General features: G+C 40.0%; 1 protein-coding gene across 20 annotated transcripts in view; it reads right to left on the bottom strand.

The window, feature by feature from the left end:
• The window catches only part of ROBO2 (roundabout guidance receptor 2), a 1,246,783-nt gene that overhangs the window by 80,379 nt on the left and 1,150,594 nt on the right, over positions 1-15,810 (bottom strand). For all 20 annotated transcript variants that reach the window (XM_020785431.3, XM_072994027.2, XM_072994034.2 and 17 more), the window contains 2 exons: positions 12,636-12,760; positions 9,429-9,600 (listed from right to left, as the gene is read on the bottom strand). In XM_020785431.3, coding sequence (XP_020641090.3) covers positions 9,429-9,600; positions 12,636-12,760 — 297 coding nt within the window. The remainder of the gene's footprint in view (positions 1-9,428; positions 9,601-12,635; positions 12,761-15,810) is intronic.

Raw genomic sequence — 15,810 nt, 5'->3', positions numbered from 1 at the left:
TCATGGACTATAAAGGCAGAAAATTAGAAACCAAGACTCATGCCTTAACAGATATGCCCTGTGATCAGGAAGTACTATGTGTAGTGTCATAAATGGTGCATGGTTACACCTTATCTTCCATATACCTATATACTGTATTCCTTAGGTCTTCTAGGACCAAATCCAGATGAGAAGAATTACATGACTGGGATCAGGAAAGATACTTGAATTGTGATTCCTGTATTGCCTCAAGAAGCATCCAAATCATGTCATATTGCTAAAGGAATCTTCCTGGGAGTTAACACGTCTCACAACTCTCTAGATTCTACACCAGCCAAATGTTTGTGGGGTTTTTTGGCTGTGTGATGCCTATACAAAGTGCGACATTTTCATAAAATTGCCTCTGGCTAACAACACAGGTAAGAGAGAGCAAATCGCCTTCTAGAAACCAAATAGGAATATTCCATTTTAACAAAAAGTATATAGAAGAATTTGTAACATCTTTGTTCCAGGAGAAAGACTAATTATGTTTTAATTTCACAATTTTTAAAGGGTTTTATTGTATATATGCAATATTTCTCTACTTAGATGTTATTTGCCATCCACCAATTTAAAAACCACAAAACATTATTTTTTGATAGAAAATATGCTATAAAAATACAACTATCCTCCAATGCATTGTCAGGGAGCTAGATCCCAAAGAGCAAATGTACTAACACACACCTAAAATCTTGACCAGCAACTGGAGAACCTTCAAAAGACCATATACAGCTGAGATTCACTGGCAATCATTAGCAAAAATCTAATGACAGAATAAATGTGATAGTGTCATGTGAGACCAGGTTGACCCCTCTGCTGTCTTTCAGTTGGCAGGCAAAGTTCTTTATTTTTATGTAGACTTTTAATAAATAAATAATAAATAAATCACTGCTAAGGAAGGGGTTAATGGGGTAGTTGTATCCATCTTTTAAAATGTCTTTCTCTATTATTTTAAGTGTTTTCTGCAATATGTTTAAAAGCTGAATATGTTTTTTAAATTTTTTTTGTAAACCACCTTGGGTCCTCTGTTGGAAGAAAGTTTGGTAAGTAAGTAAGTAAGTAAGTAAGTAAGTAAGTAAGTAAGTAAGTAAGTAAGTAAGTAAGTAAGTAAGTAAGTAAGTAAGTAAGTAAGTAGTTCAGTTGTTTACATGCCTCAGCACTGAAGATATTTAAGGCCTCATCATAGTGAAATATAGGATTATAAAGATGATACTACTTTAAATGAAATATTTTGAAAATATAGTGATCAAACCTGAAGAAATTTGATTAGCACAAGCAGCTCATGATAAGCAGACTGCCCCTCGCAGGCACTCTCAGGTCCACATGATGTCCCTGCTGGGTAGTGTTTTCTAATGATATTTCTACCCAAAGTGTTTATAATCTTTCTCTCTCTAGTAACTGGGATTGTTTGTGAAAAAATGCATTTTGTATTTTTCTCTTTTGATTAGCCAAGTCTATGCTAAGCATTCACACTCTAAAATAATTGGATCTTAATTAGTAGTCATGGGATTTTCATTTTTTTTCTTTCTTTGTATTGCAACCCACATAATTCACCAGGAGTTCTCCCAACCAGAATTCTGAGAGCTATAGGCAAGAAATCAAAGTCTTCAGGGGTGTTTCCAGTCATTCAAAGGTGTAGACCTCAGAAAGGCTCCCTAGTGACCTTTGCTTTGGCTGTTAAGAAGAAGGAAATGGCTGTCTGAACTGCAGGGGAGCCACAAAGGGTTATGGGACTGGTAGATGCACCCTATACAGAGTATAATGGCCAGAGAGACTACAAGTCCCTAAACTCCTTGCAGCTCCCCTACAGTTTAGCATCTCCCAGCCTTCTTCATAGCTAAAACTGGGGAGACTTTCCAAGACCTATACTTGTGATTGCCTGAAAACACCTTTGGGCACTTTGATTTCTTGCCTATGACTTTCAGAATTTTGGGTGGGGGAATTCTTAGTGAATTCTGGGATTGCAGTGCAAAAAATACAAAAGTCCCATGCTGGTTAATTAGAGTGTAAGTAAAGTCTTCTTGGCTATGCTTTATAAAGATGAAATGTCTAATTTCAAAGACAGCAAGTTTGAGGCTCAAACTAAGTTAATACTTTTAGCTCATGGGTAAATGAATATCTTCCTAATACATAGTAACTGGAAGCAGCATATAGAAACAAGTTAGTTCTGATGTCCTACAGTTCAGTTCAGCTTTGTTAGGCCTATTGTCTCACGTTTGGCATTGGCATAACTGCTCTTAAGTCACACAAAAGCAAGACAACAGAAGCTGAGATGAAACTGAGAGACTATAGAACTGTATTCTCATATAAGTAGTGTGTGTTAAATTCAATATGTCAACACTGCCATGGGTTTTCAAATGAAACGTTGCTGCTTCAAATCCAGTGAATAGTTACAACGCTTTTCATAACAGTTACAACCTGCTTGCTGTTTATAGTACATGGATCTGAAAGCGAATCTTTGAAATCCAGGAGAATTCAGCAGCCGCCGGACGGGCGTTTTGCGCCCTGGAACGGCGTGACTGGCTTTTGCCCCAACGTCCCCGGATGAAGCGAGAACGTTGGGGACACGTGGGCATGTTGGGAGGGGGAGCTCGCCTATTTAAGCGAGCTCTCCCCGTTGTTCGCCCTCTTCCCGTTTTGGGCGGCTTTGCGAGTGAGCGAGCGGCATTGCGAGCGAGCGAGCTACATTGCGGGCTGTTTTTTATAAATGAGAGCTTTACAGTCGATCTTGTGGGCTTAGGAGGGGGTTGTTCCCTCAGCCCTAGTTTACAAGTCACGTCACAGTATCATCCTGACCCATTTTAAGCGGGCTGTTTCTCTTCTTTGATTTATAATTAAGGGCTGTACGGGCGGTGGAAAGGAAGAAGAGGGGGCAGCGGCGCCCCGTTGCGACGGGTCGAACTTTCATTTAGCTCCTTGTTTAATTACGTTCATTGCCCTCTTTTTAAGGAGTTTCTTTCAGTTTATGTGCTTAGGGTTCCTTTTCTGGTGCTTTGAGTTAGTTAGCCCGCCATTTTCTTAATTTGACAGTTGAGTTCGCTCAGGGGGTTCCTTTTCTGGTGTTTTTACTTTTAATCATTTTAAGTTCATTGCCCTCTCTTAATTTGAGAATTTTCGGTTTTATTGGGTTACTTCTGCATTTAAGAAACAGGCTTTAGTTGATAATTCTGTCAGTTATAACATTAGACTTTCTTTTATAATTCTCCCCTTTCTTTTTAGGTTTAATTCGCCCGCCATTTTGTTGAGTTGACAGTTGATTAATAGAAGTGGATATCAGCGGCGGCCATTTTATCTGCATTTATCTGAAAGGATTTCTTTATTAATATGATTTGGGGTGATCAGAGTTCCGTTGGGTTTAGATTTTAAAATTCTTCAGTTATTAAGGCGAATTTGAAGTGATATATATATAAAAAAAGGTAAATAAATAAATAAATTTTGTGTGTAGTTGATCAGAAGGAAGGCTTTCATTAATATGATCTGAGGGCGATTGGAGTTACAGGGATTTGATTTTTAAAATTCGCCACTGGTTGATTATACTTCATTGATAAGGGGACTAAAAATACTAATATTTAGAATTGACAGTTGAAAAATTGGCTTATTGGAGTTGGAAATTATTACTCTTTGTTAAAGGGAGTAAAATACTTCTATTAATACAGTGGTGCCTCGCACAACGAGCGCACCGTAGAGCGATGAATTCGCTCTACAGTGACGCTTTTGCGATCGCTAAAGCGATCGCACAATGATGGCCCCAATGGGCAAAAATCGCAGAGCGAAGGTCGGTAAGCTGCTCGCTTACCGACCTTCGCTTTGCGACCCGCCAATCAGCTGTTCGGCGGGTAAAAAATGGCCGCCGGAACAGCCGAAAGGGGCTGGGGCGCAGCGTTTTTGCGCCCTTGGTAGGCAAGGGGAGCGCGCGAAAACGCTGCGGAAGCCCCGAAATGGCTGCGCGCAACCATTTCAGGGCTTCCAGCAGCGTTTTCGCGCGCTCCCCTTGCTTACCAAGGGCGCGAAAACGCTGCGCCCCGGCCCCTTTCGGCTGTTCCGGCGGCAATTTTTTACCCGCCGAACAGCTGATGGCAGCCATTTTGGTGCCCTCGTTCTGCGAGGGGAGGACGCGAAAATGGCTGCCGCCTACGGAGGAACTTCACTGAACGGTGAGTTTGAAAGCCATAGGAACGCATTGAACAAAGTTCAATGCGTTTCTATGGCTTTTCCCCTCCCACACAGCGATGTTTCCCACAGCGAAGGTTAATCCGGAACGGATTAACCTCGCTGTGCGGGGCACCACTGTAATTGATATTTAAAATTAATAACAATAGTTTGATTGAATTGTGAGGATTATAATTCATTGGAAAGGGGATTTAAAACCTTAGTAACTATAATTGATAATTAACCGATTGTGAGGATTATATTTCATTGGTAAGGGGATTTCAAACCTTGATAGCTATAATTGATAGATAACTGATAGTTCATTTAGTGAGTGGTGAAGGTGGATATATAAATAAATAAATAAATAAATAAATAAATAAATAAATAAATAAATAAATAAATAAAAGTAATAATTTTGGCTTTAACAAACACATAGATACTGATAGCACAAATATTAATACAGTTTAGGAAGATACAATTTTTCGTCTGGACAAGAAATAAGAGTGGTTCAGTCCATATATATAAGAATTAGCATTACATACGTTGTTGGTAAAATGGGTCCTAAAAAGTGGAGTGGCCTGAGTAAGGGTAAGGCCCCTGCAAAAAAGAGACCTATTCCTCATGTTTCACCTCAACAATCTTCTTCTGATGATGAGGAATCCTTGCCAATATGGAAAAAAATTACAAGATAAGATTTTAGCTCTTGAAGCTCAGAGGTCAGGGAAGATAGGATCAGAGCATGGTGTAGCACCACGTAGATCTAATAGGGATACTGAGGGTAGGCTCAAGGCTAACTTGGCAGCTCTTGCACAAAATCTAATACAACGCTGTGATGCTCTTGAGTCTATACAGGTACCTGAGGGGAATGTACAGGATGTGGAGGAAGGGCCTTCGTTTGCCATAAAGATGCCGTTTAGAGCAAAACGTGGAAGGATGGTGGCGCCTGAGGTGAGGAGTTCCCAGTCTGAACTGCAGCCAGTAGGCTTAAACTCGGAGGAGACGGGTGCTAGTTTTTTACGGACTGGTGATGCTCCCAATGCGGCTGGTATGGCAGCAGGTGAGTCTGCCGGTGCTGTTGATTCACAACCGTCACATGCGGTCTGGCCATGGGCCGTTACTGCACAATCTCAGGTACCACCTACATCTTACAATACACAGCCTTTGGGGTGGCCAAATGTTTGTTGGCCGTCACCCGCACAGCAGTTTTGCGGATGGAGCACACCTGGTGCGGCTCCAGTGACGCCAGGTACATCTGGTGTGCAGCAAGGAAAAAATACCGGTCAACATCCATCGGTACCTAACACCGGGTACAACACAGTTCCTATTACGGCTATGCCGTATGGAGATTATACGATGCAATTGGGTGACCATTTGACCCCTGCGGTTAAAGAGAAAATTTGGCGTGGAGAATATTTGGATTTCTTTGATCTTTTGAACCGGCAGGTGGACAACAAGGAGATTGACAGAGATGATGAGACAGAGAAAGAGAAGCGTAGGAGAAAGAAGCCTGAGAGAACTTGGGCTAATTGGGCCCCTGGCTTTATCATTTATGCAGGCGTGCTTGTAAAGGCGCAGCCATGGAGAGCATATTCCCTTTTTCAGTATTTCGACATAATTTATAGAGCGTACACGGATTTTGCGGGCCAGGCTTGGCTCTTGTACGACCAGGCATTCAGAATGAGGAGTGCCATCCAGCCCAATTTGCGCTGGGAGGAGTCTCAACCAGGTTTGTGGCTGCAATGCATGACGCCAGCCAGGCCCATTCTGGGAGACAGATTCGATAGCGGACATTTGAACAGGAGGGTAAACACTAATATTACATCCAGCTCTGGAGCGGAACAGGCAGTTCAACCCCGCTTGCCTTGTTTTGAGTATAACTCAAGGGGTTATTGCACCAGAAACCTGTGTAAATTTAGGCATGAATGTATTACATGTGGAGGAAAACATGCTAACTCCATGTGTTTCAAAGCCAGTGGTCAACGGCAAAATAAAGGGGCAGGAAGTGGAAATAAACCAGGTGGGAACAATGGTCTCCTTGGTAAGGGGTCTAACCCCAGTTAGACTTGAAATTTTGGAGGCTTGGCTTTTGTCTTATCCTAAGAAGGCTGATGCGGATTATTTAATGCGAGGTTTCCGATTTGGATTTAGGATTCCTGCCTTGGGTGAGAGGAAAGCTTATTTTGCCAAAAACTTACGTTCAGTTATCAGTTGGGAAAGCATAGTGCAAAAGAAGATTGAAAAAGAAGTAAAGGAAGGAAGGGTCCTCGCCTCTTTTTATAGAACCACCTATAAGTGACGTGAGTGTTAGGTTTTCAATTTCAAAGTTCTTATTACATAGATAGAGCGTTACCTATGGGCTGTTCGATATCTAGTTACATTAGACCCTTACCTAATGTGTAGGCAGAGGCTGTTTTGGTTTCGTTTCAGGTGATGCGACGGGCGAGTTGCGAAGACATGCGATGATCATCGGCCACAGTTTCATTTATTGGTCGGTGAGATACGCGTCCTCTTCTGTGTGGGGGAATGAGTTGGGCCTAGGAGCCCGCTTGCACATCACCTGGCGAGGTGTTCGGGGTTTGAAATGGATACAATTGGGTAGATTGACAGCCTTTGGCCAATCGCCTCCTGATATTTTGGTTATTCACTTAGGAGGTAATGATTTGCCTGGATTGCCTGGTAAAGGGCTGATATTAGATATTTTGAGAGATCTCACTTGGTTGAGACAGAGATATCCAACAATGCGAATTGTGTGGTCGACAATTATACCGAGGCTAGCCTGGCGAGGCGCCCGGAATTTGGATGCGGTTAACACGGCCCGGCGGGGCGTTAACAGAGAAGTTTGTCGAGATGTCTGCAGCGGCGGCCTCGGATCCGTGGTTGGTCACCACAGGATCTCTGCGGGCGATAAGGGCCTTTTTCGCGAGGATGGAGTCTACCTGTCCAAGGCGGGTTTGGACATCTTTCTTGAAGACATTAAGGGGGGCCTGCTTTTTGAGCTCGGGGAGCTTGGTGGCGGGCATAAGACATAGCTACACTAGTCTTTATGCTGTGGCGGGTAGTGCGGGAAAACAGGTGGTCTCGGTGAGTCCCGTTTGTAAGTCAACCTAGCCAACAGCGTGTCTGACCTCTCGGCTCTGCCGATTGTGCAATCACAGGGCCGGTGTGGGAAGACGCGTTGGGCCATTCCTGGATCAACAGTCATCAATTAAAGATGGCTCGAGGTCTAGGGGTGTTTGTTAGCGGCCGGCCAGGTTCTGGCTGTCTGTAAGACAGCGGGAGCATGGGGGCCGGGGGCTCGCCCAATGGCGATCTTTTGGGGTATTTTGATACCCCTGGTTTCCTGTTTCCGCACTACAGCAGGCCCCCTAACAGTTTTTAAGAATTTGAATTTTGGTTGAATTAATTAAATAAAGTGTGGCCTGTTTAAATCCAAGCTGTTGTCTCGCGTATTTATTCCGGGGCTGGGGGGGGCAATGGCTGGAGCAACATTTGCAGTAATGTTCACATTGCAGACAGCAATAGTTTTTTTTTTTCTGCTCCATGATGGCATAAGCTCTAAGTAACTGTCACATTATTTTTCACTACTTGTTATTATTCCTCCAGCCTGTACTCATGCTAGGCAGATGATGGAATGTCATGTTATTCCCTGTATGCAATACACCTTAAAGTGCACCAACTGCATGTTAAGGGAATACAGAATGAATTCCTTTTCATTTAAATGTGGAACAGAAAAACCCCTCCAAGGGAATTTTCAAACAACTCTGAAACCTCCCATAGGCTCTTCATTAGGAAAGCTGGTTTCCAAATTAGGTCAATGTACTTTTAAGTTTGCTGCCTGGCAGCTTGTTCTACCCTTCAGTGCCTTGCAATTACATGTGCAAAAGTAATAATTCATTTAAGTGTCAGAATAACATATGCTTTGTGATTTCCACAGTTGAACATAAATGAATATGGATGTACGTTTCCCACTGATGTTCAACAGAATTAATATAAGAATTGCTATTCAGAGAAAAATGACAAAAGTATTTCTTTGTGTTACGTTTAATAATATATATACCGGTACATATAAGCATATACACATACATATATGTTTAGGCAAAGTATCTTATTACTTTATGTACTGCAGATGTTCCTACAACAATGCTGTCAAGTTCAGCTAATTAGAATACAGACGAGGGATGTGTGCAACCTGTAATGCTCCACTGTTTCTGCAGACAAAAATATAATGAAATATAATGTCTTTCTTCCATTGGAAAGTAATGAAGAGCAACACTAATTTGCTGGACCAAAAATTAGTTAGAGACATCATATTTGATTGCTACCTATTACTGTACTGTGAAAGTTTACAGCTGTTTCTTCTATCATCACACCAATGTTGGACTCTATGCATAAGTTAAGTGAAATAACAGAAGCTGAAGAGGAAACAATATATGAGGTTCTCTCTTTCAGCTCCAAGGTACTTTGAGTCTATTCTACTTCAACTGCTGCTTCTGAAATGTCACTTCTCTTCTCATATAGCTCCTTTTGCAGCTAGTTTTCTAAATACATCTATTTAAATCTTTTAAAAAAAATATGTGAAGTTCAGACATTAAACCCTGTTCTTCAGTTCCAGCAAAATTCTCCTATGCTATTTTTCAGAATGCATGGACTAGTTCTTATCAAAAGCAGCTTTTATTTGTGGTAAGCATGTCCACAGCAAAGTTACATACAGCTGAATGCAGTTGTATTGCATATTTCAACACCCACACACCCCAAGTATGCTTGAGAAGCTTCTCAGAAGAGTAAGGTTCTAGGTTTGCCTCAGGCCATGCAATTAATTCAGCATGGAAACAACTAATAAGAAACAATCATTTCAAAGCAAAGAAACAGCAACATAAGATTTTCCATGTGTTTAGTCCCAAGACTTCTTGTGCTTCTTGGCATAAGAGGAAATAGTCCATCTGTTTAGAATAGTTGATGAACATTAAACTCCAAAAGCTCAGAAAACAAACTCTTAACATGGCTTTGGGCATCAGCAGGATAGATGAGAAAACATTACAGCAACCTAATCTGTGGAAAGGAATATCTGAAATTACTTTTGAAGTAATAAGGTTTCAATTCTTTAATACAGTAATTTTTCATACAAGTAAGAGCGATTTTGTCTTCTGGGAATATTTCTAAACAGAAAGAGCAATTCAGTATAGCTGCATCTTGAGCTGCAGTTTGTGAAGGCTGTTACAACATGCCAGTGACAAAGAAATGCAACACATATATTCACTTACCAATTATTATGGGTTGTGGTTCACTTTTCACTCCAACACCAGCATTAGTACTTGCTGCAACTTCTACCCTGTACTGAATACCTGGATAGAGTCCTCCAATCACCACAGACCGAATGGCTGCATCTACAGTCTTGTTGATATGAAATTTTGTTTCATTCCCCAAGCACCAAATCTGAGATACAGAAAGATAAGGATGGAGAAATAGCTTCTTACAAAGGTATGAGAAAGAATGCAGTGTGCTAGCCACCTTTGAGGAAGAAGTAAATGTGTGTCTTTCTGTTTACTAACTAATTACATGTATGGAGCAGCATACATGGCTATCTTAACTAAAAATTAGTGGCTTAAAAAAAGATAAGAGATACACAAAGAACAATAAAAGAGTCTTGCAGGCACAAAAAGAATAGGTGGAGGACCTGGTTCACACTGTTCAAGAAATGGAGAGGAAATAAATAAACATTTCAAATAGAATACTAAGGAAAACATGTTCTATTTTTTAAAAAATCTTTCCATACACTTTCCATTTGGCAATGGAAAATGGAGCAGGGTTGTTTTCTATGGCAGAAAGTGACTGGCCCAGTGAGTATCATAAGTCCCAATATAACTACAGTACTCAAAGAAATTAAAACACAGTGTTTTCTTGCAACAAAGAAGGTTGGATGGCAGAGTTGTTGGTTTGGATGGCATATACTGTACTGACTTAATGCAGCATCTTTCACTAAATAGTACTCATTATTCATCAGATGTAGCATTTTCGTATGGTGCAATACAACTGGGGTCAACCTCCTGCCAATATTTGGCAAGTGTTGCACAATCTCAGTGTGTTTGTTTCATTTTTCAATCCATCGTAATGGGTCATTTCAAGGTCTAACTTTGTGTCTTATAATTATTCATGAGTTTTTAAAAGAGAAAATGAATTTTTAAAAAAGTTACATTTTTTTAAGTTTTAAAATGATATTCAATTAGTGTAATAGCCCAGAATGCATTAATTAGCACCCTAGAGTCTTCAAGAAATCATGTTTTCATCTGTGAAATTACAGTACCAAAGAAAGGTGATAATGTCAAATGTTGTAAGCACTGATACACACTATGTCTGTTCAGAGTGATCCTGTTTCTGATGAAAACAATCAGCAAAATATCCAAATAAGGTTCCATATTTGTACACTGGAGGCAGTGAAAAAGGCTATGTGACTTAAAAAGATGGATGGAGCAGGAAGTTTGCTGACTTCTTAAAGAGTGTCTTCCTCTTTCGCCACAACAGGAGAAAAGTACAAGTCAAGGGTATCAGCCACCTCATAAAAAGATCCACACCTTAGTGTTGTGAGGGGTTTCAGTGTCTCAAGAGAGCAGTGTCATCAAATGGCTAGATTCTACAACATGTTCTCACCTAAAGGAAATGGTGAAAGCTGACTCAGGATTAATGGTCACATGAGTAGAAGAGATAGTTCCAGTGGTCAGGGGGGCTGAGAAACTCCTGAAGGGCAGCTACTGAGCAGGAGCAGTACTAGAAGGTGACACTGCTGCAGGATCTTTCACAGACAATGGCAGTGACAGTTAAGCTTACTTTTGTTAACAACAGATAAGAAACACAAGTAAAAGGTGACAGAAACAGGTTCAGAATGCCAAATATAATTGTTTTTGTTTGCTAATCAACACTCATAGATTCAGAGATAATGAAGTGATAGTCATTAAATAGGTTAAGTCATGTACGCCTGTTCAGGTACTACTTATTAAGTTCTATTCATCATACCAGGAGGGGAGTACTCTTTGTCCCCTTCTTGCACTGAGAGTGACAAATCTGATGAGGAGAGGCTCCTGTCTGCATGAATCGTTCTAGACTTCATGCTTGCATGAAACACCTTTGCACAAAGAGAATCTCTCCTCTTCAATTTCCCACCTCCTGTGTGAAGAAAGCAATGACAAAGCTGGAACAACTAGGTACCTCAAACCTAAATACTTGGTTTGTGAGTGAAAGGTGCATATGTGCATGCACTTGTGTCTGTGTTTGTGTCTCTGTGTGTTTCACCAGTCTTCCTGCCCAGTTCAGCTACCTAAAAATTTGTTTTGGTGGGTTGGGGAAACCTTTGGAACAATGTGTAGGCTGCTGCTGGGAGCTGATGCTGAATTGGTGAAAACTCCTGGACCTTTCCTCTGTGCCAGGAGGAAGACTCAATTTCTAGATTATCAGCTCCAAATCCATCCCATTCTCTTAGAGTTCAGAATCTTAGGGAATACTAATAAATATGAAGAAATGACAGCATTAGCCACCATGGCCTGAGAAACAGGCTGCTTGGATGCACAATGTAACACAAGGAGGGTGAGTTCTAAAGTTCTACTTTGATAACTCTGTGGACATAGAATCATTTAATACTTGTTAACTTTACCATTCTGTCTGCAAGCTCAATATTTTGTTTACAACAGTGGCTCACCCTATCTCAGCCATAAGCAAAGCAATCTTAACATGAAACAAAAGGAAACAGTTGTTTCGGTTATGCTTTTTCCAGAGAATTTACCATTTGCCTCCATTTTCTAGGTACTAAATCCCAGGACAGAGGAAGGTAGAAGGAAAGCAGCTCTCAGTCTGTTTTTTTTTTTTTTTTTTTTTTTGCTTTCAATGCAAAACTATTAAGAAGCTGCAACTGATGCAGTTGTTTTGAATTGCAAACTTGTTTCCTCTCTACCTAGAGGGAATTGCTTCTTTTTATAACAGCAATATGGGGGTGGGACGTCCTTGAAAACATGCATTCTTACTCCTTTCCACTGAATCTTTCAGTAAAAGATCATGTTAGACTCTTAATCTTAAGTTTGATGGTGCATTTTTTTTGATCCTTGATAAATTTTGCTTTTGAATTACACTGTTACTGTAAGTTAACCACACCAGGAACACCTTCAAAAAATCACCATGAAAGCACAATATTATCTCCACTTGATCACTACTGTGCCACTATTGCATATATAGTTAGTTATATGCTATACACACTAAGCCTAATTTGTAGTTTGACCCTGAGTTTAGCCTGGGAATAAATAAGGCACTTGAAATGCACTTTCTATGCTGACTAATCTGGTCTTCTCAGTTGTTAGTTCTTAAACAGCATCTTTAAGGAAAAGATAATTGTAGAGTATGTTCAAAATTATTATTAATATTAACAAGTCCTGGACATGCAAGACTACATTTTTAGATGCTTCTGCCCTGCTTTATTTCATGTCTACCTTGTATTCTTGAATTATTCCATTTTGGTGGTCTGGTGGTGGAGGATCCCATGAAATGCTGATGCTGGTGCTATTGTGGTTTCCAACCATCAAGACTGTAACAGATTGTGGAGGGGCACTTGGAGCTGTAGTAGGCAAAGGTAAAAGAATTGAATTAATGAGATTTTATTTCATATTCGGAAAGGAGGTAACATTTAATCATAAGTTAACACTTGACACCAAGCTAAATGTGTATAGTTGTTCAACAGATATCAGATCACAGATTATGCTCTGTTTTCTTGCCACTAATTCTCAGTGTTTGACTACCACTTTGTTGTATGGGAGGAGTGCTCTAAAGGCAATTTGTATTATTCTTTATGATAGCTTCCTGTATTTGAAAGCTGAGGGCTATGTCAAATCATAGCCCTAACAAAGGTTTTAAAATCTATTTTACTATTCAACATTCTTACTTAAATTATGCCTAGACTCAAGTGTTTTTTGTTTCTAATTCAAAAGGGTAGTCCTAGACACACACACCAGTTTTTATTTTGTGGTTGTTATTGAAATAATGTTCTTCAGTATCCTTAAAATTTTGGCCTACGTCCAATTTCTAGTGCCAACTAGAGTTCATCCTCCGACTGTAAGCCTGTTAACAGAAGCATTTCATATGCTTTACCCATCTTCTCCATTCTATAGTATTTAGAAACACTGATGATGATTTTAAAAGACTGTAAAGGAAAAAAATTAATCCAGTTATTTTGCACATAATATCACTTTTACCATCACTTCATTTTGCTTCCATATCCAGTTGTAACATGAAAGAGGCAAGAGAAGACACAGAGTATTGCAATTAATAAGTAAGCTGATTTGCATGGCTAAAGGGTTCATGGCCATGGACAGCAAGAAGAGTAAGAAACAGGGATTCTTCCCAGTTCAGAGCTAAGACACAATCACATATATAAAACAAGGAATGATCAGCAGGTTTGAAGAACCTTGCAGAAGCTCAAAATTTTTTTTTATTTTTTTAAAAAAACTTAAAAATACTACTCAGGACTGAATACGATCAGTGGTCACAGAATAATGCCTTACTGGTATTGGGTTTGGGCTGGATGAAAACTCAGGTGGGAGAGGCAGTGGTATAAAGTATCCAGAAATAGGCTGGAACACTGGATATGAACATTCCGCAGGGCAATATTTTGTTGCAAATTTCCCAGACAGATATGGATTCTACCATTCCAGCATGGCTGGCTATAATCTCATCAACATTTTTCCATCCGCAGCCCACTTTGGAAGATTTACAAGAACTCCTCGTTCCAACAGACTGTGCCATTTCTGTGCATCCGAACCCGATTCCCTGGACCACATCTTACTTCGGTGTCCAACTCACAATATCCCTCGCAAGCGGCTGCTAGGCCCACTTCTCTCCTCCCTTTCCCCTTTTTTTCCTGACCCTTCCCCCATACTTCTGAGCGATTTCTCGACTTCTATTACCAGTCAAGTAGCTGAGTTCCTCCTCACTGTTATGAAGACGTCCCCCCACCCCAAACCCTCATAAATTTTCCTGAACCTAACCTATTACAACCCCTTGCCTGCCCCTCCCTTTACCTGGAACTGGAATGTAACTGTGCTATGTACTCCCTTGTATCATATAATGCCAATAAAGGTTTCTAAGAATGAAAAAAAAATATCATCAATTATCCTTAGCCCTCGACTTATGATTTTCAAGAAAGGCTTTGTCTCTTCCCCACTCTACTCACTGATATGTTTAGGATGGACAAGAGAGGGGGTCTTCTTGGTGACTGCTCCAACACTATGGAACTCCCTTAAGAGCAGACTAGACTGGACCTTTTTCTGCTGTCCTTCCAGGAACGGGGAAACAATTTTATTTAAACACATTTTGGTCACAGATCAGGACCTTTTAATGTAGATGTTTTGCTGTTTTTCTTAAGCAGTCTATGATCCTATATCAGTTTTAACCTTAATTTAATCAATATTGTTTCAATATTGTAATTTCTTCTTCTTTTAGATGCATTTTTAAATATTTTAGAAATGAATAAAAATGTTTAAGTCCCCATGGGTTCTAAAAGGCAGTAAAGTAGGGCATACAGTAAATACATAAATCTACTCAGGACATGCCTGTTGGCTTTGCTGCATCATGCAATCAAAAATGGTAAAAATGTTATATGGACATATTGAATATGGCACGTGAGCATTCAAAATACAAAGGTATCTCATCCTCCAGACATGTTGTTCACCACTGACAATTACAGCTTAAAATGTGACAGTGGGATTGGAAGTATTATTAATCTATGTGACTTATCTGCTTGCCTTTATGCATACACAGTCATGAATATTTCCTTGCAATATATAATATTTTCCATCTTCATTTTTACAATAATACCGCTGTAAATGCTGTTTCATAACAAATGAAACCACTTCCCTGACATTGTTGCAGTTATTAAAAGGACCACACAGAAAAATAATGTTTTTAAACTGGTTTTTCTTTCATTTCCCTTGCTGCTGACTTGTGGAGAACACCATCCCTGATTCTTGACAGGTCAATTATTCCAGTGCTCAGCTCCTTCCCACAGATATTAAAGCACCCAAATCACTGCTCATCTTTTCCAGGCACAACCAAACAGAATTCCATTTGTTACTTTCACAAGGCCAAAGAGGCAAGAGATGAATGGATACTGAATTGTGACAAATTTCTGGTCTTCAGGATAAAGGGGAGGGGGGGAAGTGGTAACATCTTTTTTTTTCAGTAAGGCCCAAGAAGAAATGTACATTCATTGAAAAATGAGATACAGAGTTATTTGCCTAACAAATATAATAGAAGTACAATAGCCCCAAAGTTTTGTCTAAGCACCCCCCCAGTGAAAATGATATTTCCCAAAGCAGCAGAATGCATCAAACCATGAAATGTGACACTTTTCAAAAGATTGCCCTTTTTCTCTGAGAAGTGAACCATATTCATTAAAACAAAAATCTACTTGGGATTAATTCTGAAAAAGCATAAACTCAAGATAATTATAAGGATAATTAAAGAACCAAAGAAAATGGCCATGGAATGACACTTCGTGGTTGCGATATTTTTCCATGTAAGGCTATAAATAGTCTGCTACAGAAGCAGATAGTTTGTGAGCCTAAACACACACACACACACACACACACACACACACACAAACACCCTACC

Source organism: Pogona vitticeps, chromosome 3 (genome assembly GCF_051106095.1).
Source record: "Pogona vitticeps strain Pit_001003342236 chromosome 3, PviZW2.1, whole genome shotgun sequence".
Lineage (NCBI taxonomy): Eukaryota > Metazoa > Chordata > Lepidosauria > Squamata > Agamidae > Pogona > Pogona vitticeps.
This window is presented reverse-complemented; position numbering and strand designations above follow the sequence as displayed.